At 45.3% G+C, this 21,802-nt stretch overlaps 1 protein-coding gene across 1 annotated transcript in view; it reads right to left on the bottom strand.

The window, feature by feature from the left end:
• Positions 1-21,802, bottom strand: part of LOC126484682 (meiotic recombination protein SPO11) — a 255,803-nt gene that overhangs the window by 41,986 nt on the left and 192,015 nt on the right. Inside the window, exon 8 of the mRNA XM_050108276.1 lies at positions 11,080-11,259. Within this exon, the coding sequence (XP_049964233.1) occupies positions 11,080-11,259 (180 nt within the window). The remainder of the gene's footprint in view (positions 1-11,079; positions 11,260-21,802) is intronic.

Below are 21,802 nucleotides of genomic sequence, written 5' to 3'. Positions count from 1 at the left end.
CCTGCCTCGGGCATGGATGTATGTGATGTCCTTAGGTTAGTTAGGTTTAACTAGTTCTAAGTTCTAGGGGACTAATGACCTCAGCAGTTAAGTCCCATAGTGCTCAGAGCCATTTGAACCATTTTTTTTTTGGAATGATCATATAAAATTAATTGTTGGTAAGGCGGGTACCAGGTTGAGATTCATTGGGAGAGTCCTTAGAAAATGTAGTCCATCAGCAAAGGAGGTGGCTTACAAAACACTCGTTCGACCTATACTTGAGTATTGCTCATCAGTGTGGGAACCGTACCAGATCGGGTTGACGGAGGAGACAGAGAAGATCCAAAGAAGAGCGGCGCGTTTCGTCACAGGGTTATTTGGTAACCGTGATAGCGTTACAGAGATGTTTAACAAACTCAAGTGGCAGACTCTGCAAGAGAGGCGCTCTGCATCGCGGTGTAGCTTGCTCGCCAGGTTTCGAGAGGATGCGTTTCTGGATGAGGTATGGAATATATTGCTTCCCCCTACTTATACTTCCCGAGGAGATCACGAATGTAAAATTAGAGAGATTCGAGCGCGCACGGAGGCTTTCAGACAGTCGTTCTTCCCGCGAACCATACGCGACTGGAACAGGAAAGGGAGGTAATGACAGTGGCACGTTAAGTGCCCTCCGCCACACATCGTTTGGTGGCTTGCGGAGTATAAATGTAGATGTAGATGTTAGTTCTTATGCAAACTGTTAATTCTACTCTCCTTTTTTCTGTAATGTTCCACATTCATGGGTATTTTCGCGTTACGGGTCTGTGGTATGAATAACGTATTCAGTGTATGCCATGCTTTCAGCAGCCGGGCCGTCCCAGGATGTGTAAGCCGCCAATCGTGCTAGGAAACACGACTACCAACATGCGATATCTATTTAACAAGTACACTGCTGACCTTTATAATTGCAGCACCTTGGAGGCAGCATGCAACGAATGTCAAATTACTACGAAGTGTACCACGTGCGTTAATACGCAAATGGTTAACATTTCGGTGCAGCTGCACGAAGTAGGTACGAGAGATGTCATCTACATTCTCTAAGAGAAGGAAAGGTTACACAGCGGCTTTCTTATTGAAAAATCGCATTTGAATGTAGGCTGTTTGAGAAATTATCGGTTTATGCATCGTGTAAGAAGCTGAGACGTCTGCTAGTATGCTTAGGGATTCAGTAGCCTCAGTACCAACGTACGGAAACTGCTGTTTATCGCCCTGCAGTTGTTACTGCTCGAGTTGATCGGGATTCTGCGACTGCGATCCGATTATGGAACAGATGGGTGCAACAAATCACAGTAAACGCCACTCGCTCCCGGATTATAGTGAAGCGGCACAACAGATCTGAGCGAGGCTGCGCGTCGGGCAGATGGCGCAGCGCTGCTTCGCTCCCAGGTATAGTGGGACAGGTAAGGCTCGATAGACTGCCTGGACAGCAAACGCACAGACCATCGATCTGAAATCTTTCTCAAACTATTTTGAAGAAACTACACGGCAAAAAAAATCGACTTTCGTGCATCTCATAGCTTAATTAATCAGATCCATGATTATCTACTTCAAAATTATGCAAGCTACTGCAAAAAAACTCGGATAGTTTGCAATGAAAAATACAGGTCGCTATGGATTTGCATTTGGTGCTCGTTAGGTTATACCTTGCTGTGTACCAAATGTAGTTAACATTCTGAACTATTAATTTAACCTTGCCACTGATCTATAACTCACTCCATTCTCGTGAAAATGGATCGTATACAGCGCACTCCTTTCCGCTCGTGTGCCCAGACGATAAAGCACCACTTTGAAATGTTATCAAGATCAGACTGAATATCTGCGCAGTTTTTTTCCGACAGTACTTCATTAATGGTAATTAACTGCGTGATCTGCGAAATGTCTGGGGTTGCAATCGATATTATGCGCAAGGTCTTTAACGTGCAACATGAACAGCAAGTGTCCCAATATACGTCTCTGGAGCATACCCGAAGTTACTTCCACATGATGTCGGTGACTCCATCCGACCGCAGCACCGCGACCAGATTTGCGGCTTCCCTTGACACGGCAAAACAAAGAGGCGGACCGCTAGTTGTGCGCATAACAACAACAACAACAACAACAACAACGGTCACTGGAGTGACAGTACTTCGTCGTTTCAGATGATTCGCAGTTTTGCGATAGACAAATCCGTATGAGAAGTATTCGAGAAGAACGAATGTTACCAGAACGAGGTTTTTCATCCAAATGCGGGTCTAAAATCTGGGGTGACGATATGGAGTGCCACTGGGTACACAACATGATCACTTCCGTTTCGCAGAGCAGATAATTTAGACAGTAGTCGTTATATTTCTGAGGTGTTAACGCCGGTGGCTCTGCAATATCTGCTGGGTGTCCATGACATTATCTTTCAGCAAGTTACCGCAAGAACGCATGTTGACCTTGCTTTCGTGACCTACTTCGATACATAGGGTGCTTAACTGTTGCTCTAGCCAGCACGTTTTCCAGATCTCTCACCCAATGAAAACATCTGCTCAGTGGTTGCCAGGCAACTGGCACGCTACCACTCGCCATCTACTACCACTAATGAACTCTGATATTGAGTGGAAGCAACATGGAATGACGTACGTGTGTTTGTCATTCAGTCTCAGTTTTGCTCGATATACGGCAAGATTACATCAATTGTTGATGGAGATGGCAGCTTATTGTTCTGAATTTCGCACCCTGTATACAACCAAATCACAAATAAACAGAATCGTGTATTCTTCCTGTGATACAATTTCTTATTTGTTATCCTTCGTGGTGTTGTTTCTTTAATGGCCGGTAGCGTTTAAGCGGCGTGTCACATTAATAAAGCATAGCCCCCAAGTATGCACTAACAACCTCAGCACTTTACGGGATCATATCGCGGCGAGTCTGCCGGTGAAATTTGCAGTTTTTTCCCCCGCAGGTAGCGCCACACGCCAACGGTTGCTGTGAACTATGAATACGAGTATATGACTTGCTGGATTTATTGTGGTTTGAAGATCATCGTCCAACTACAGGTAAGCAATACAGAAAACAAATAACGTTGATAATACTGTTTTAATATTTGCATTCGTACTGCAGTTGTGCGTGTTGCTGATAGTATTAAATACTGCGCTAAAAGTACGTTGATACTTCTATTTTGCGATGCACAACAATCGGAAATATACTCATTATTCCTTACAGATGACCACTGTTGTCTGCCGTTCTGTAAGAATGAAAAAGGAAAACGTAGCGGCATAAGTTATCGCTGATTTCCGGTTGATAATAGCCTAAGAAGCACAGGGCTGCGAATGACTTCCCGAGAAAATTTCACGCCAAGTGCGTAGTTTGCAGTAAACATTTCACCAAGATAGATTGTAAATCTGGTTCCATGAAAAAGATTCTGAAAACAGCTTTCTCAGCATATTTCCAAATTATCTGTTTCTTAAAATTCCAGTAGCAGGAATATCTTGGCGACAAATCGAAAAACAGTCTCCCAATAATCTAGTTTGTTGTAAACATAAAAACAGTTTGCAAGTTCTGCGCAAGCAACAGGCACAAATGTTCCACTGAATGAATTCACTTAAGCTGGAGTTCAAACAGAAGACGACGTTCTATCCAAATTAAAAGCCTTGGAAAATGAACTAAAGTCTCGAAAAACTAAATATGGAGACTAAACAACAAATTAAAGTGTGTTGTCAGAGCGAGTGCTACAGTATGAAAATAATGCATATCATAAATATCAGAAGAAAGGAAGGAGTTAAAACGTAGTTCCTGCTGGAGCAAATAAATTTTTTTTTATAAAAAATCGCCTCGCTGGAGTGATAAAGTAGCAAAACAGTGCGTCTTTTGACAATACTGCTCTCCCAAACTATACAAATATGCCACAGATCTTATGGTAAATTTGCCCAGTAGCCGAACTCTTTCTTGTTTCGTTGGTGATATTTCCTAAGAGACACTTTGGTAAGGCCAAGACTGGAAGCAAAAGCTTTCTGTCTAAACAAGACGGGGTTGATATGTGGCTTGGTAATTCATGTCAATTAGCACCAACTCCAGTAGGATAAAAAACTGGATGTACTCTGCGGAGAAGGAGATACAGTGGAAAGGCAATAGCGCGAGAATCGTAGCGAGTGACAATAGTGTGTATAAAAGAAGTTACCAGTTTCAGCCAATCGTTTGTTGCGCGTAATTCGATACATTCTCGTAACATCAACGGAAACAGCCTGTGTTATCCGTCAGTGCCCTTGGTGAGTTTGCTAAATGCAGTGTCGGATTTTGTGGTAAGTGCTATCCTGTTCTTGCAAACTTATGCTGTAAGAAAATAGCTGGAAACGTGTACGAATACAGTGTCAGAACTAGAAAAAGTAGCATGTTTTTGTTGTAACTGTGGGGAAAATCATGTACTACTTCTCAGTGCTCTCGTGTGCAAATATTTCTTAACAATTTTGCTGTGGCAGATAGCTTCTTTTACTGCAGAAACTTACGAAAAACTGAATTTTTGGACTCCACTCAATCGAAAGGTGGTGCATGTTTAACACCATACACTCTCTACTCACAAGAGGAACACCTCATCGCAGCCCCCTCAGGTTTAGTGGTAAGATGGCCCAGTAGATATCCCGTCAAAACAGAACACATATCAAGCATAGTAACAGGAAGAAGGTGTAGTGAACTATGAAAAAAAAAAAGCAAAATAGAAAGTGAACGGTCCAAACTTCGGAAGTGTGACATCGAATGAGTTGGCAGAGCCACGGCATTATGGTGAAGTGGTCGCGGTGTTGGACTACAAAGTGGACTAGTCGTGTTTAAAACTCCCTCGTAACATTTACTTTATTTTCTTCTCACGAAATTATTAACTGTCCGTCCAGTCACTGAAAAGTTTGTTCTCTTTCTGTAGTCTTGGCAGTTGTCATACTGTACATTGGTTATAGAATATGAGTCGCGTGATTATGAATAGATTACCGTCGCAAGTAAATGTGATGAGTTGTGAGTGTAGGCGAGATACCACATAGCCGTCTCACAGAGATGAAAAGAACAAATAAATGGGTGTGAACCACGTTTCAAATTCCAAATTTCTGAACGGAACGCACGGCTAAAAACATATACACTCCTGGAAATGGAAAAAAGAACACATTGACACCGGTGTGTCAGACCCACCATACTTGCTCCGGACACTGCGAGAGGGCTGTACAAGCAATGATCACACGCACGGCACAGCGGACACACCAGGAACCGCGGTGTTGGCCGTCGAATGGCGCTAGCTGCGCAGCATTTGTGCACCGCCGCCGTCAGTGTCAGCCAGTTTGCCGTGCCATACGGAGCTCCATCGCAGTCTTTAACACTGGTAGCATGCCGTGACAGCGTGGACGTGAACCGTATGTGCAGTTGACGGACTTTGAGCGAGGGCGTATAGTGGGCATGCGGGAGGCCGGGTGGACGTACCGCCGAATTGCTCAACACGTGGGGCGTGAGGTCTCCACAGTACATCGATGTTGTCGCCAGTGGTCGGCGGAAGGTGCACGTGCCCGTCGACCAGGGACCGGACCGCAGCGACGCACGGATGCACGCCAAGACCGTAGGATCCTACGCAGTGCCGTAGGGGACCGCACCGCCACTTCCCAGCAAATTAGGGACACTGTTGCTCCTGGGGTATCGGCGAGGACCATTCGCAACCGTCTCCATGAAGCTGGGCTACGGTCCCGCACACCGTTAGGCCGTCTTCCGCTCACGCCCCAACATCGTGCAGCCCGCCTCCAGTGGTGTCGCGACAGGCGTGAATGGAGGGACGAATGGAGACGTGTCGTCTTCAGCGATGAGAGTTGCTTCTGCCTTGGTGCCAATGATGGTCGTATGCGTGTTTGGCGCCGTGCAGGTGAGCGCCACAATCAGGACTGCATACGACCGAGGCACACAGGGCCAACACCCGGCATCATGGTGTGGGGAGCGATCTCCTACACTGGCCGTACACCACTGGTGATCGTCGAGGGGACACTGAATAGTGCACGGTACATCCAAACCGTCATCGAACCCATCGTTCTACCATTCCTAGACCGGCAAGGGAACTTGCTGTTCCAACAGGACAATGCACGTCCGCATGTATCCCGTGCCACCCAACGTGCTCTAGAAGGTGTAAGTCAACTACCCTGGCCAGCAAGATCTCCGGATCTGTCCCCCATTGAGCATGTTTGGGACTGGATGAAGCGTCGTCTCACGCGGTCTGCACGTCCAGCACGAACGCTGGTCCAACTGAGGCGCCAGGTGGAAATGGCATGGCAAGCCGTTCCACAGGACTACATCCAGCATCTCTACGATCGTCTCCATGGGAGAATAGCAGCCTGCATTGCTGCGAAAGGTGGATATACACTGTACTGGTGCCGACATTGTGCATGCTCTGTTGCCTGTGTCTATGTGCCTGTGGTTCTGTCAGTGTGATCATGTGATGTATCTGACCCCAGGAATGTGTCAATAAAGTTTCCCCTTCCTGGGACAATGAATTCACGGTGTTCTTATTTCAATTTCCAGGAGTGTATTTTGATAGAGCACAGGGAAAACTGTGTGATTATGAAACTGTTGCATTCATTTGTTGCAGCTTATGTGACAAACTATTTTGTTTTCATTGTTTCCTAGGGGAGTGATCACATTCATACGAACACCGAATTCAAGCAAGGAGGCATTTCTCACTCACTCACCAGGCTGTGTACAAGTTATGTGCGTCCATAAGAGATTCATCTCATATGACACACGTACCGTCAGTAATGGCGTGTATGACAGACCAGACGTGTTTTCCGGTGGAGGATTCGGTTGACTTGTCGCCTTGTCGTCAAACGATTACGGTTCCCATTCGAAAGCCACGTCCTTTCGGCTGCTAATAGAGTAGTTGTGCAGAACAAACTTTCATTATAGGTCGCTTCCTTACACCTTGTTATTGCAAACGGACGTTAAACCACGACACAGACACAAATATGGAAACAGTGAACAGCGAAAATAAGATGAGCAGGATGGAAATTTGAATACGGCTCGCCCGCTTGGCGGTCCAACACCGTGACACTTTACAACGACGTCATCACTCTTACGGGCTCCTCTATGTTTCACTTCTTATCCTTCGACCGTTCACTGTTTCTATTTCGCTTTTCTTTTTCACAGTTCAGTACACCTTCTTCCTGTTTTCATGCTTGATACGTGATCAGTTTTTGACAGGTATCCACTGGGCCCATTTATCACTAAATGTGAGGGAGGTGCACTGGGTAATTTCCCTGGTCAGTAGCATCTGGTAACAGTTGGCAGTCAGGGCTTTGCAGCGACCCGCTGAACTTCAGATCATAACAAGCTCAGGGTGCCTATCTGTATCTTTCCGCTATTGTGCCGACCGTTTCGGTACTCAAGAGCACCGAACGGTCGAGTACTCGAATTAGAGCCCCAGCATTATTCAGTGTGCATTTCGGTAGCGATGCCGTTCGGGTCTAGAGAACCGAAGCGCTATTGTCGGTTCGTGTTGCGCAAGCCAATGAAAAGCAAGCGGCCACAGATCCGCGCATGCGCACTGCAGCGCACACAGCGCCACGAACACAAAGCGGCTAGCAGACGACACAGGCGCACTATTCTTCCAAGTACCGAAAACTGCGTTTACGTTGCCATAACGCATGACGCCGCATTCCATTGAGCTGACGTGCCCGCCTTCATCGCTCTTGCATCCTCCATAACAGCATCAGGTGCAGTATATCCATTTCCATGATTCTCAGCTGGAATGCATAGAAATTTTTACTGTTTCCCTGACCGCATGTTTCCATGCATGCATAATAACGACAGCGTATTTGATTGTATTCTGCAGATTGTCGTAAATGTCGCTTTATGTCATCTTATTCTCATTCACACTGGCATCGTGTTTTGGATTTTACGTTTCGGAAAATGAGTTAGGAATAGTGTGTAGTACCACATTGTACTAATACATCTGTAAAACACCCGAAAAATTGATTATGAGAGTTTCAAAGAATAAGAAGATAAACAGAATGTGATTACCACTCGCTGCTAGAGATCCAGCCCACTTCCCTATATGATACGTCAACGATTTGAGTCTTAAAAACAAAATTGAAAACATTCATTTTCGAGAGCTCCTGCAGTTCGTCGAAGTTTATAACATGCATCTCATGAATGAAAATGTTTCGTATATGGTGCTACAGTGTAAAAATATTACGGCGGAGGTCTTTCATCTCTGTCTACTGCTGTTGAGGATTCGATCGCAGATAAATATTTGTGACCAGCAAGATTATGAAGATGACTGTTGCTAGTTACATTCCCAGTAATTTAAGTTGTGCTCTTAAATTCCTGTCTAACCGCATACCCGGAAATCGCTACATATTCGGAAGATATGGTGAATTAATCCTGACAAGAAAAAGTATAAAGGTCACTGTTGGTTGTTTCACTTACAGCAATTTCTTCTCCAGAAATTTCATATTTCGTTTTTTAAACACACAGAAATCACGAAATCATTACGGAGGAGGTGCGCTCTTACATGTAAGGAATAACAAATATTGCAGAAAAATCTTAACTTACACGAATAACAATGTCTCAGAACGTGTTGCATATATGAAGAGGAAAAAAAAAAAAAAATATTTTTGTACCAATCCGTGCGCGAACCAGTGTCCTTTTATGTAACATTCACGCGCGCTAACCACTTTTTTTCATTTTGTGCGTTGTTGATCGATGTGTTTGGTCGTTGCGGACGTCGGGTTCGTTTTGTTGATCCTTCCACTCGGTTGTTTATTACAGAGGCCAACCAGCTCTCTGACCGAATACGCTGAGGTACCGTGCCGGCAACCACTTGGCCACGCCAAACAACAAAGACATGGTGCTGAAGTCTCTTCCTATTGCATTGAGGAACGTAGTCTGACATCGTTGCCAAACGGTGCTGCGTAAGTCATAAATGCGTGATAGTTTGGAAGTTTGCAATATCAGGCTTCACATAATTGCTTTCCATTGTTACTTGAAAGTTGTAAACATGTTTCGATAGTTACTAACTATACCATTTGTGGGAAAAAGTACACAAAGTCACTAGTAAGGTCAATTCACACTCATGTAATATACACTCCTGGAAATTGAAATAAGAACACCGTGAATTCATTGTCCCAGGAAGGGGAAACTTTATTGACACATTCCTGGGGTCAGATACATCACATGATCACACTGACAGAACCACAGGCACATAGACACAGGCAACAGAGCATGCACAATGTCGGCACCAGTACAGTGTATATCCACCTTTCGCAGCAATGCAGGCTGCTATTCTCCCATGGAGACGATCGTAGAGATGCTGGATGTAGTCCTGTGGAACGGCTTGCCATGCCATTTCCACCTGGCGCCTCAGTTGGACCAGCGTTCGTGCTGGACGTGCAGACCGCGTGAGACGACGCTTCATCCAGTCCCAAACATGCTCCATGAGGGACAGATCCGGAGATCTTGCTGGCCAGGGTAGTTGACTTACACCTTCTAGAGCACGTTGGGTGGCACGGGATACATGCGGACGTGCATTGTCCTGTTGGAACAGCAAGTTCCCTTGCCGGTCTAGGAATGGTAGAACGATGGGTTCGATGACGGTTTGGATGTACCGTGCACTATTCAGTGTCCCCTCGACGATCACCAGTGGTGTACGGCCAGTGTAGGAGATCGCTCCCCACACCATGATGCCGGGTGTTGGCCCTGTGAGCCTCGGTCGTATGCAGTCGTGATTGTGGCGCTCACCTGCACGGCGCCAAACACACATACGACCATCATTGGCACCAAGGCAGAAGCAACTCTCATCGCTGAAGACGACACGTCTCCATTCGTCCCTCCATTCACGCCTGTCGCGACACCACTGGAGGCGGGCTGCACGATGTTGGGGCGTGAGCGGAAGACGGCCTAACGGTGTGCAGGACCGTAGCCCAGCTTCATGGAGACGGTTGCGAATGGTCCTCGCCGATACCCCATGAGCAACAGTGTCCCTAATTTGCTGGGAAGTGGCGGTGCGGTCCCCTACGGCACTGCGTAGGATCCTACGGTCTTGGCGTGCATCCGTGCGTCGCTGCGGTCCGGTCCCAGGTCGACGGGCACGTGCACCTTCCGCCGACCACTGGCGACAACATCGATGTACTGTGGAGACCTCACGCCCCACGTGTTGAGCAATTCGGCGGTACGTCCACCCGGCCTCCCGCATGCCCACTATACGCCCTCGCTCAAAGTCCGTCAACTGCACATACGGTTCACGTCCACGCTGTCGCGGCATGCTACCAGTGTTAAAGACTGCGATGGAGCTCCGTATGGCACGGCAAACTGGCTGACACTGACGGCGGCGGTGCACAAATGCTGCGCAGCTAGCGCCATTCGACGGCCAACACCGCGGTTCCTAGTGTGTCCGCTGTGCCGTGCGTGTGATCATTGCTTGTACAGCCCTCTCGCAGTGTCCGGAGCAAGAATGGTGGGTCTGACACACCGGTGTCAATGTGTTCTTTTTTCCATTTCCAGGAGTGTACGTAAGCAGGGCCGATGTCTTCATATTTAATGATCTTTAAACTCTTATTTGCATAAAAATAACACGTATTTTGAGAGAATACTGACCGAAAACTTTTTTTAACGTAATCATTCGCAGTAACAACCTAACCTAACCATATTTATAGCAAAAGAAAATAGTCTATTACGAACTCACTTTCCAACTGGATGCGTCCTCTGGTGATTCTTTAGTAACACAATCACTAAATCCAAAGCTGAAACCGCTAAATATGTTTAAAATAACAAATTATAGGTGTACATAAGCCACAGCTCAACGATCGACAGGGCCCCACCGAAATCCAAAACCTCCCGGCACAATTGTCGTAAAATCGGTGGGAGGACCGTTCGGTAACAAGTCTCAGAAGCTTACTGAATAGGATATTTCGATAAAAAACCGAAAATGACGTCACTACCGAGACTAACATACTACATCGATACGAACGATACAGAATAGGGCCCCAGACGACAGCCGAGGCTGGTAGAGCATGCTAGCGGACTATGAATAAGGAATACAAATACTGAGGACTGCAGAGTGTTGATGGCAGGCGACCGAGCGCTGACCTGGTGCAAGATGGCGGGGCAGCGGCGCACGTAGGGCCTGCGCGCGAGCGCGGCCAGCTTGCGCCGGTCGGCCGCCGTCAGCGGCTGCGTCGGCACGCCGAGCGGCGCCAGCTCCGACGGCAGCACGCCCAGCCAGCGCACGGCCGGCGTCGCCAGCCGACTCGCCGCGTTGCACAGCGCCTGCGTAAGCAAGACCACCACCGCTCCGCTCACAAGCACGCCGCACCAACGTGGATCTAACAACAAGCGTCTTCAACCAAAAGATAACGTCGTGCGGAAACACAGTTAATTCTACACAACATACAGCAGCTAACTACATCAGCTAACAGTCAACTGCAAAGGACATCCACGCATACCTAACTTAAAGTCCCCCGCCGCGTTTTTCTGTCTGCCTGTGTAGGTTAATCTCAGGAGGTACTGCACGGATTTCGATACGGTGTTCACTAACAAACTGTGATACGCGTTACAAATCGTACACAATGGGAAGGACCAGGCCCCTTTGCTTTTTTTTCTTTTATCATTCGGTTATTACATCAGAGAAATACACATTTTAAGACACAATATAACTGCATGAAATATTGCTCCCAGTAATGGTTAACATAAGCAATGACAAAACTTGGTTGTCTTAAAGGTTTCTGCTGGCAACAAATTATAACAAGGCAATGTAAGGTTTATATCAATTTAGCTCAAACACGTAGCTAGTGATCGAGTCACGACACACACACTTCAACAATTTCGGTAACAAATAAATAGCGTGAATTTGTACTCACAGTAACCAACTAATCAACAGCCTTGCCATTGAATAAGTACTAGGCCATTTGGAACGAATTAGGAACACCCCGCAACTAGGGGAGTTAGTACCAGCAGTCTTTAAATGTCTTTCTCCCCACTAAATAAACAAACGTACAGTAATTAAATGAATAACAAATCAAACACACTACGCTCCACTGAAACTCTTCAGTGGAAGAAAAGCCAAAATGAAGATTCGATTAACTGACTAGCAGTGAAGTCATACTAAAGCTCATCTCTGTGTTCCAAGACACACATGGAGCAAACTTATACAAGACAAGATTTTGAAGGTAGCACATCAGTAAAACCGTTACTGGAGCTAACTCGTGCCACTGACAATTAAGGTACTAGACCGGGGCACAAGGTGGTATTCAATGAGGTTGCCTTAGTGCTATACTGCGCTCCAAAATATTAATTCAAATGGCTAATTCACAATTAAGTACACATAAACCAGCATTAATTAACGGGGAGTGACACCAGGTCGCTCGAAGGGATGACAACACTTAACTGAAAAGGCAAATGCCGGAGGCTGCAGTAACATCAAACACCTTCTCCGAGTTTTAACCAGGAGTCACTTCCCGCAATACAAGTAAACATTTAACCAAGCACAAGGAAGGAACCCCAAGGAGAAAATTCAAATAAAACCCCCAAAAGATATAAAGGACAGGGAACACCAACTATTTAATTTTAAAAGAGTTAACTCTCCCCAAAGGCAGTGTATACGCGAACGCCACACTTAAGAGGTTGGTTACAAAAGGTCTTATACATTTACTGCTTTTCTTCATAGAAACACAAGGCTGCTTTACTTCTGCTGGACGTCCGGTAGGGTTTGTGTAGGATACACCAGGCAGCAACCCAAGCTAGGCGGTCGCAAGGCACGGCGACCAAAATCAGGAGAGCAGATAGGCAGGCAGCCAACACATATCCTCCATGCTGAACCGGCAGACTTTGTACAACCAACTCCACATATACGTGGTTGCTTCCACCTCGTACCTCGCGGCGTCTCAGTAGGTAGCCCGAGCAAACGTCAACTGCCACTCGCCCCGCGAATGCGGAAAATAACAAGGCAAGCAAAGATAAGAAACATCGAAGGATCGATAATGGTCATCCAAGGGACTGGCGCGCCAGTAGCGAGCGCCACGGCTCAGACTGATTCACAAGGTAGTTCTGTGTACACACGAGGCGTGTTTTTTAAGTAAGTACCCATTTCAAATTTAAAAAAAAAAGACGGGCTAAGATATCTCAATAATTTGATTTCTACATGAAAGCCTGTACCTTAATCTACGCACTGACGCCATTACAGTCTGATTCTCCCTTGTTTACGTTGTGTACTGAGTGCTCAAGATGCCTCCGATAATCGTGAGTCCCGCCGACTGTGAAGTACGGGCTGTTGTAAGATTTCTTAGTGCTAAAGGCCTAAAAGCGATCGATATTCATCGTGAGATCTGTGCAGTTTGCGGAGAAAACATTATGAGTGATGGAATGGTAAGAAAGTGGGTGAGAGCATTTAAAGATGGCCGCACAAATGTGCGTGATGAACAACGGAGTGGGCGTCGTTCGGTCGTTAATGGAAGTTTGGTGCAGGAAGTGGACAATAAGGTGAGAGAAAACAGACGCTTTACGATTTCCTCCTTGCGGGATGACTTTCTTAATGTTTCTCGTAGTGTTTTGTGTGGAATTGTGACCGAGCACTTGAATTACCGATAATTGTGCGCGCGATGGGTACCGAAAATGTTGACGGATGTGCACAAAACCAAACGTTTAGACAGTGCATTGACTTTCCTTGAGCGGTACCACAACGACGGTGATGATTTCTTAAGCCAAATTGTTACGAGCGATGAAACATGGGTGGCCTACGTCACACTAAAATCAAAGCAACAATCCATGGAAGTTGACCAAGGGCATCGTTTTGCTGCAAGACAATGCCCGTCCGCATGTGGCGAATCAGACCAAAGATACCATCACATCTTTTCGATGGGAAACTCTGGATCATCCTCTGTACAGCGCCGATCTTGCGCCCAGTGACTACCAGCTGTTCCTGCACTTGAAGAAACACCTGGGCGGTCAGCGTCTTCAAGACGATGACGAAGTCAAAACAATGGTGATGCAGTGGTTAACAAGTCAGGCGGCAGACTTCTATGAGGAGGGTATTCAAAAATTTGTACAACGTCATGACAAGTGCCTCAATATTGACGCAAATTATGTAGAAAAGTAAATTAAGGTACAGGCTTTCATGTAAAAATAAAATTATCGAGATATCTTAGCACGTCTTTTTTTAGTTTCAAAACTGTACTTAATTAAAAAACACACCTCGTATATTACGCAACATTATTAAAGGGCCACTATTTCCAAATCCTGTAATTGTCTCCCAATGCGACGCAGATGTTAGAAATTTCGCTCAAAGGCGCCTACAGTCTTCCTCTGTAACGGTGCAAAAGCGTGGTTGCCTGCGACGTCATCCTCGGCCTTGGCGACGCTTCAGACAGCAAGGTGTCGACACGTGTGAAAAAACAGGCCACAGCTCAGAAGTTCAAGTGAGGTGTAAGGTGGTTTAACTTCTCACATTGGCACCACGTTTCACCACAGTTCTCCCCAGCAACACCGTGGACGTGTCGTACTGTTGGAAGGCCTTCACACACACTCTCTTGCACATATTTTACCCCTTCTTTTGACGCCTTTGCGATAAGGGTCAGAACCGCAACTCTCAGAGTTGAAATCAGGCAGTTTTCTTATGGCTGAGCGAGGAAACCATTTCAGATGCACCGCCGTTCAGAATCGACACGAAAAGGCCTCAGGCGGCGACATAAATGGTTTCAGTGAAACGGTCCCTTCTCGTGGGCCGTGCCCTCACATACATTTCGGTGTCGAAAACGACAGTTCCCAGTGGAATGAGCAACAGGGCGACGTTCTTCACAATCATTGACACTGCTGCCACCCACCCTTCTCTAACCACATCCTGGGACTGCAGCCGAATTGAACTTAATCTATCTCCTTTAGAGTGAAGAGCGGCCACAATTTTTGCACTGGTATACAGGGTGGAACCACTATGGACCCTTCACAACGATTCAACGAAATTTTTACATCCGGCCAGCACGCGCTAGTTCAGCGACGTAGCGCCACGTAGCTCAGGTGTGTCGGAATGGTTGACTCTCACAACAACACCCAGCAATCAGTCACTACTTGTCACACTTTTAAAGTGCGCAGCAAACGTGCGCGGATGGCACAGAGGTTGTTGCCGAACTGGGGGTGGGGTCGGGGGTGGGGATGCGGTTCTTAGAAGCACTCTTTGCCATTTCATTCACTCGTTTATCAATGTTGCAATCCCTAGTCATCATGCCACAGGCGAACGCGAAGCAAGAGGGCTGAAAAAGAATAAAGGCACTTTGCTGCTTCAGGTTACGTTCAAATTTTGGCGAATGATTTTGAACGGTCCCTAGTGGTCCCATTCTGTGTGCCTGAGCAAAAATTCCGGTTGCTCTACATTCTAAGGGTCAGATCACTTTCTGTAGGGTTGCAGCTCCACGAAGTCCTTAGACAAGGGTTGAATCGTCCTATGTTTGAAGATCGGATGACTTTCAAATCTCACGCTTGACGGTACGCATACAGCGGGGACAATAAGCTTTGGCGTCTGTGCTTTGCAAGAGATGTTCTAGATGACGACCATGCTGCTCCTTGCACAATGTGGATCTGATACGGTCCACAGCCTCCGGTGCGCACCATACTCAGACCCACTACTACCGAACATATCAGTTTCTCGCACCTGTCGATGTACTCGGACGAAAATAGTATGTAATAGCCTGAAGCGATATGGAAAACGTACTCGATACATACATGCTGGGCGCAATGTGTCCTTGTGGATTCACGTACAATGTTAATCAAAATGATCTAGACACTATCAAGTGAACGTTAGAAATACATGTAATTATTATACGAATATGTGAATGGAAACAGCAACTCATTTTTTTTTTTTTTTGGTTAGAAAACACATTTTTCCTGATGGAGTTCTGCAAGAGCAAGTCTGCGACAACAGCGCGTCAGAAATTCAAGAACAGCAAGGCTCCACCTACCAGACAACCCATTTACTGGTGGGTGCAGACGTTTGAGGAAACAGTATATCCTTGTAAAGGCAAAAATCAGACTGTATCCACTGTCGATGTCGAATGGATAGGTGGCTCTGAGCACTATGGGTCTTAACATCTGAGGTCAACAGTCCCCTAGACTTAGAACTGCTTAAACCTAACTAACCTAAGGGCATCACACACATCTATGCCCTAGGCAGGATTCGAACCTGCGACCGTAGCAGCAGCGCGATTCCGGACTGAAGCGCCTAGAACCGCTCGGCCAACACGGCGGGCGAAAGGAGTAGAGCAACACTCCTCAGAAGCCCACAGAATTCATCGACTCGTGCCAGTCGCGAGCTAGTAACTTCACAACCACCTGCATGAAGAGTGCTGAGAAAACGCCTGCAAATAAACTCTATCAGATTCACTTTCTCCGAGGTATTACAAGTGGCGACAAAAGTTTGCGGAGACAGTTTTGCTCTGATATGTGGCACTTACTGTAAGATGAAGATTTTAGCTGCGGTTTATTTGCGACGACGAGACCACCTTTCACCTGAACGGTGCAGTAAACCGTTATAACGTGCGAATATGGGGTTCAGAGAATCCCTACGTTGTTGTCGAATATGTCCGTGGATCTCCAAACGCTGTCAAGGCAAAAAGTGCATGGACCGCTCTTCCTCACAGAGTCGACGATCAATGGATACTTTTACAAGAACATGCTTCAGCTGTGGCTCATATCGCAATAGCAAGAGCACAGTGCTAATTTCATATTGCAACAATATGGTGGTCAATGACACCTCCAAAATGATAATCGTGAGTTCCTGGATACTGAGTTACCACGACGATGGTTCAGTCGTGCATCATCGGCTGGTAGTCTGCAGCTGCTGGCATGGCCCTTCATGTACACCGGACCTCACACTGTCTAATTTTTACCTTTGGTGTTACATCGAAGACAATGTTTTCACATCTCCACTTCCGCACTACATCGATGACTTACGGCGACGTATCAAGGCAGCGGTGACTGACATCGATGGGAACATTTTGGAGCGTGACTGAACCGAATTGGTCTATAGATTGCACACGTGTCGTAAGACTAACGGTTAACATATTGAAAATCTGTGAGCACAACCAAATGACTTCTTTAGTTGCAGCGTCTCAGTGTCAGCGTCACTCACTTAACCAGCGTGAGTCTCAGCAGGGTCAAGGTTGGCTGGCTTCATTTTGTCGATGGATATCGTCGTGGAAGGGCCGTTGCTATCAACATTGAATGTTGGGACACATCGTTTCAATACCGTGTATGGTCCTTGGTACGGTGGTTGGAAAGGTTCTCGAATGGCGTCCTGTCAGACAAGAACCTGTTTTCTGGGTTTTAAGTTCTGTAAAAAGTACAGTGACTTGATAGCATGTTATTTTGAAACAGCTGGGGCGAACTTGCTGATCGCCGAGCGCAGATGTTGATGCTTCAGTGATATTCATAGATATGTAGGGCAGAATTTTCCAGCAGTCTCAGTGTTTGTCCAAATACGAATTCTGCCTTTGTAACGTTGAGATCCTATCGGAAAGCATTTCGGAGCCCTGGCAGGACAGCAGAGTAGTGGTCAGTTCAGTGGTCTGTGGCACGGCATCTGAGCAAGGCCTTTAATTTGCCGAAGGGGCCGTTCCACGATACGTGTAGCAGCGAGGTGGTAGCCATAGGATCAGATTCGGTCCACTCCAAGCAAATGTTTAAAGTGTTTCAAAAAGGAATCAGTTGATCTGTTTGTTGTTTACCCTGATCGCTAGGTTACGCGCGATTTGGTTACTCAGGTCATTCAACACAACATACAAGAGTTAATTAAATGATATAACAGTCAGCTACAAAGAAGATCTATGTATCATTCATTTGTTCGAAGTCATGAGTCAACATCACGCTTTTACATTTTGGAATAGAGATAGCCGTTAACATGTTTTCTCATTCTATTTTTAAACAATGGCATTCCTTACTATGTGCTACAGGCTTTTTCTAAAATTAAAATAATTATTTCGCAATATTAATTTTTTTTCAAAATGTGAAGACATATTCCAAAGTTCAACATAGTCATGTACCTAGGAACAAGTATTCAACTGAAATTTGGAAGCGTTGCAGTAGAGAACATCTCGTCAGTATTGTATTTAATAGTCTATCTGTTACATCATTAGTTTACTACACATCAATAATCAGAAACTAAAGTTTAATTAAGTAGAAGTATTACGAAAAACCACTCACAAGATAAATGCAATTTTAAGCAGCTATTGGAAACTGACACAAATTTCCATTTTCATGACAGATAAACACCTTCTTCTGCTGCAACGTAAAAGGTGCACGACTGAGTATGAGTTCTCTGCTCACATGTTATGTAAATAGCTCTAAAATATATGACATTTTAGTCACCATAGAATTCTTTACCTGAAGAATCAACAGTATATTCTAAATAGCTTTAATATAGTAGTCAGTAGTTAAATGTGTAGAAAACGTAATATTTACAAATGCTGCACAAAACACAACCTCATGCCTGACAATAGCTAAAATCGTAGAAAGTGGCGGAACCTGCTTATGGCGATCGCTAGTGTGTATTGCTCAAAAAAATGTTCAAATGTGTGTGAAATCTTATGGGACTTAACTGCTAAGGTCATCAGTCCCTAAGCTTACACACTACTTAACCTAAATTATCCTAAGGACAAACACACACACCCATGCCCGAGGGAGGACTCGAACCTCCGCCGGGACCAGCCGCACAGTTCATGACTGCAGCGCCTTAGACCGCTCGGCTAATCCCACGCGGCGTGTATTGCTCCATGTGGCTTCAAAATCAGTCACTAACAGAAGTACCGACCAAAAACATCATGTATTCTTAGGTACACTTTCCTCTAGGTCCAACAAAAAATGGTTCAAATGGCTCTGAGCACTATGGGACTTAACATCTCTGGTCATCAGTCCCCTAGAACTTAGAACTACTTAAACCTAACTAACCTAAGGACATCACACACATCCATGCCCGAGGCAGGATTCGAACATCGACCGTAGCAGTCGCGCGGTTCCAGACTGAGCACCTGAACCGCTAGACCACCGCGGCCGGCAAGGTCCAACACAATCCCGTATACTGTACATGAAAACAACATTTCGTTGTATCTGTTAGATCAGAGGCAACTCAAAATGAGCTTACCAGTTACAAGCGGCTATAACTATTTAATGCTTAGCGATACTTAGATAAGAATTACAGAAATTATAAAAGGAAGTTCAAAATTTCAATAATTGCGCAAGCGCAGCGATTCGAAAGCAGGCGCATGCGTTGCGATGCGTAACCGAAAGTTCGTGTCATAGTGAAAACGGCGAGTACCATACAGAACGGATTCTCCATGTTAAAATTTGACACTGCCGTTCTGTCATCGCCGTGCAGAAAACATTTCGCTAGAGCTACAATCAAGCATCTACAAACGCCAACAACTTTCGCAGATGGCACCGGCTGTTTGAAGAACAGGATGTTTGTTCAAAAGAAATTTGGAAATTTGTGGTAAGACCCTATGGGAGCAAACTGCTGAGGTCATCGGTCCCTAAGCTTACACACTACTTAATCTAGCTTAAATTAACTTATGCTAAGGACAACACACGCACCCATGCACGAGGGAGGACTCGAACCTTCGGGCCGGCCGCGGTGGTCTAGCGGTTCTAGGCGCTCAGTCCGGAACCGCGGGACTGCTACGGTCGCAGGTTCAAATCCTGCCTCGGGCATGGATGTGTGTGATTCGCAAAAGAGAAAGTACCGGCCGGCCAACCGTAACAACACAAAACAGTGAAAGAACTAGCATTCTGTTTAAGCATAGTTAACATAAATGGCACAAATAGCGGTTTGGAATGTTCTCAAAAACGAAGATAAAACCGTAAGTAGTTCAAATGTTATAGGAAGTGAAACAGGAAAACTTCGTCAAAGATATGAGGGGGGGCCTCATCCGACCCCCTCCCCCGAAAAGAAGATAACATTGCCGTGCGCCGAGCTTGTGTAGTATGCATTTCTGCCGCTAGGCTTGTATAGCGCAACTCATTGCCAGTGCAGTGCCGCCTGTGTTGTCGACCTGGCTTGTTCTGGACATCTGCAGTGATTGTTTCTGCTAGCGCTGTTTTGTTCTTGTTTCGTTGTTTATGATGGCAAGTTTAAGTGAACGATATGCAGATATGAAATTCTGTTTTATGCTCGGTAAAAATGCTCCTGAAACAGTTTTAATGGTGATAACAGCTTACGAAGATGACGCAATGGGAAAAACTCAAGTGTTCGAGTGGTTTGCTCGATTTAAAAACAGCGACCTCTCGACTGATGACAAACCTCATTATGACGTCCATCAGCTGCCCGAATCGAAAGCTTATGTTCCCAGACCGACAGACCAACACTCAAACCTTTTATTCGGAAGTTTTAAGAAGATTGCGCAACAGTATTCGTCGAAAAAGACCCGACTTGAGGTAGACAGGAGAGTGGTTCTTCCACCACGACAACGCACCTGCTCACACAGCCGTCTCCTAGACAGTTTTTGGCTAAAAATGGCATGATTCCGCTGCCCCATGCACCTTACTCATCTTACCTGGCTCTGTGCGACTTTTTCTTATTTCCACACATGAAAAGGAGAATGAAAGAACACCCATTTGACATCATTGAAAAAGTCAATAAAAAATCGAGGGAGGAGTTGTCAGCCATTTCTGAAGATGGCTGCAAAAAATATTTCGAACAGTGGAAGCATCGGTGGGACAAAGGTATTAGTTGTAATGGAGAGTGTTTTAAAGGGGATAAGGTTGTTTTGTAAACAATTTGAAAATATATAGTTTTTTAAAAATAATTCGGGTTTCTTTGGGTACTCCCTCGTACGATTCATGCTACTACAATACTGGAAGTAATGGAAAGAGAAGAGGACCTTCCCCATAAGTGGCAAGTTTAAATGACACATCATTCGAATAGGGAATACATAATAGCCTTTTCGTGTAATTGGACATGGTATCGCTGAAACGTAAAATTGCTTGAACAAAACATTTTCCTGCACATGCTTCAGCAGTGGCTTATGCCACTGTTTGAAACAGATTCCACGAGTGACTTCTTTCAGCAAGATGGAGCACCCCCACGTTAGTGTGTGGGGATTCACACACTTTTTAAGTCGACATTCTCCAAATCGTTGGATCGATTGTACTGAATATGACGACACTATGTCGTGCTCTTGGCCACCTACATTTCTGGTCGTGACACCCATGGATTTCTTGTTATGGGGTTATGTGAAAGAACTTGTGTGTGAGACTTCCTTGCCAAAAACAATACCAGAACTCAAAATTCTCACTTTTAATGCGTCAGCGTTGGTGGCTCCACATGTTGTATGGTATGGAATGGATTATCACTTAACTTATTATTTTGTCAATGTGATTTAAGGAAACTTGTAGAGTATTAATTTCTTTAAACTTTCTTTCACATCTGCATACTGCTGTTCATTATATAGATATAGCTATTTGTAATCGCTACATTCGTTTTGAATTGCTCTGAATAATTAACATCAGAAAACTATAGTTATATTAAAATTTGTCTTCCAGTGGTTCATTTTGTAGAAAATGTTCCTACTCTTATTGTGTAGCGATTGGAATTTGAGGAGGAAAATTGGACTGTGCCAATATTATACAGGGTGAGTCACCTAACATTACCGCTGGATATATTTCGTAAACCACATCAAATACTGACGAACTGATTCCACAGACCGAACGTGAGGAGAGGGGCTAGTGTAATTGGTTAATACAAACCATAAAAAAATGCACGGAAGTATGTTTTTTAACACAAACCTACGTTTTTTTAAATGGAACCCCGTTAGTTTTGTTAACACATCAAATACGT

Source organism: Schistocerca serialis, chromosome 6, assembly GCF_023864345.2.
Source record: "Schistocerca serialis cubense isolate TAMUIC-IGC-003099 chromosome 6, iqSchSeri2.2, whole genome shotgun sequence".
Classification (NCBI taxonomy): domain Eukaryota; kingdom Metazoa; phylum Arthropoda; class Insecta; order Orthoptera; family Acrididae; genus Schistocerca; species Schistocerca serialis.
The sequence above is the reverse complement of the archived record's forward strand: the minus strand, read 5'-3'. Positions and strand labels throughout refer to the sequence as shown.